This window comes from Orycteropus afer, unplaced genomic scaffold, assembly GCF_000298275.1.
Source record: "Orycteropus afer afer isolate SDZICR_OR568_19922 unplaced genomic scaffold, OryAfe1.0 scaffold00024, whole genome shotgun sequence".
Lineage (NCBI taxonomy): Eukaryota > Metazoa > Chordata > Mammalia > Tubulidentata > Orycteropodidae > Orycteropus > Orycteropus afer.
Genome location: NW_006921611.1, coordinates 8,213,201 through 8,214,390, shown reverse-complemented (window position 1 = coordinate 8,214,390; position 1,190 = coordinate 8,213,201). Strand labels below are relative to the sequence as shown.

At 30.3% G+C, this 1,190-nt stretch overlaps 1 protein-coding gene across 1 annotated transcript in view; it reads left to right on the top strand.

The window, feature by feature from the left end:
* Positions 1-1,190, top strand: part of LOC103192136 (A disintegrin and metallopeptidase domain 3-like) — a gene marked incomplete at its 5' end in the record, with an annotated part of 189,876 nt that overhangs the window by 114,427 nt on the left and 74,259 nt on the right. The window contains one exon of the mRNA XM_007935063.1: positions 537-640. Coding sequence (XP_007933254.1) covers positions 537-640 — 104 coding nt within the window. The remainder of the gene's footprint in view (positions 1-536; positions 641-1,190) is intronic.

Below are 1,190 nucleotides of genomic sequence, written 5' to 3'. Positions count from 1 at the left end.
TCAGGGGTCCAGGATTATCTTCTGTGTCTGTGTTAATTGGTTTCCCTTTTCTTTGTTGAAGAGGGTCTGTGCAGTCTTTCTGCCTAGTCCACCATCCTGCCAGAACTCCCAGAAGTTGACTCTTACTGCAGCTAATTTTTATCTATTTCAGTTCACAATAAATTTCTAAATGACATTATTTCACTATTTCTAGAATCATAATGTATTTGCTTTTATAGAACATGGGTCTTTCACTTATCAAGAATATTATCTTCTTTTATTTAAAAATACAAGTGAAAATACAATTAGAGGAAACTGTAACCTTTATCATGTTTGAAAAAATAGTGCATGTAATTTTTTTTTGCATTTATAAATTGTTTTGAAAATACAATGATAATGACTTATAACATTCAATTACAATTATTATTATATTATTATATAATAATAATTATTATTATTACATTAATAATATACATTGAGTTAACTACCACAAATTATGTATTTAGTTTTTATGTTGTTATTAAATGGTTTTACTTTGTACTTTATTTTGGTTTTAGGTTTGTAATCAGAACCTTAACTGTCAATGTGATATTGGATATGCCCCTCCTCGTTGTGAGTCATCGCCATCATCAATTGGGGGAAGTATAGATGATGGGTTTTGGCAGATGACAGGTTGGTCTCCTAGTCAATGTATTTCAGTAGAGCTTTTTACACTTGTGAAAATGTTATTTTCTCCATTGTCTGTAGTAGCCAGAAGCCTCTGATAGGTCAATGCTATAATTGAGGAATTGAATTTTCCGTTTTATTTTTATCTTAATCAAGTTAAATTTCAATTTGTATAGTCACAAGTGATCAGTGGCTGCTGTATTAGACAGTTAGCTCTAGATCATATTTTCAATCAAAAATGTGTATACATTTTAAATTTAAACTAAAGTGAATATTCAAAAGTGGTTTCTTCTTTATTTTTAACAATGATTTCCTGAACATTTCTATTTATACATCAGAATTTTTTCATCATTATTGTTATATTACAGAAAAGGAGATATAATTTTTTTTTTACATAGTATATGTATTTGAAGGATTTTACATATTTTGACGTGCTAGTGTATAAGTGAGGAGCTCTGGTAGCTTAATGCCTAAAGCACTTGACTGCTAACCAGAAGGCTGGAAGTTCAAACCCACCAGCCACTCCTTGGAAGGAAGATGGGGCA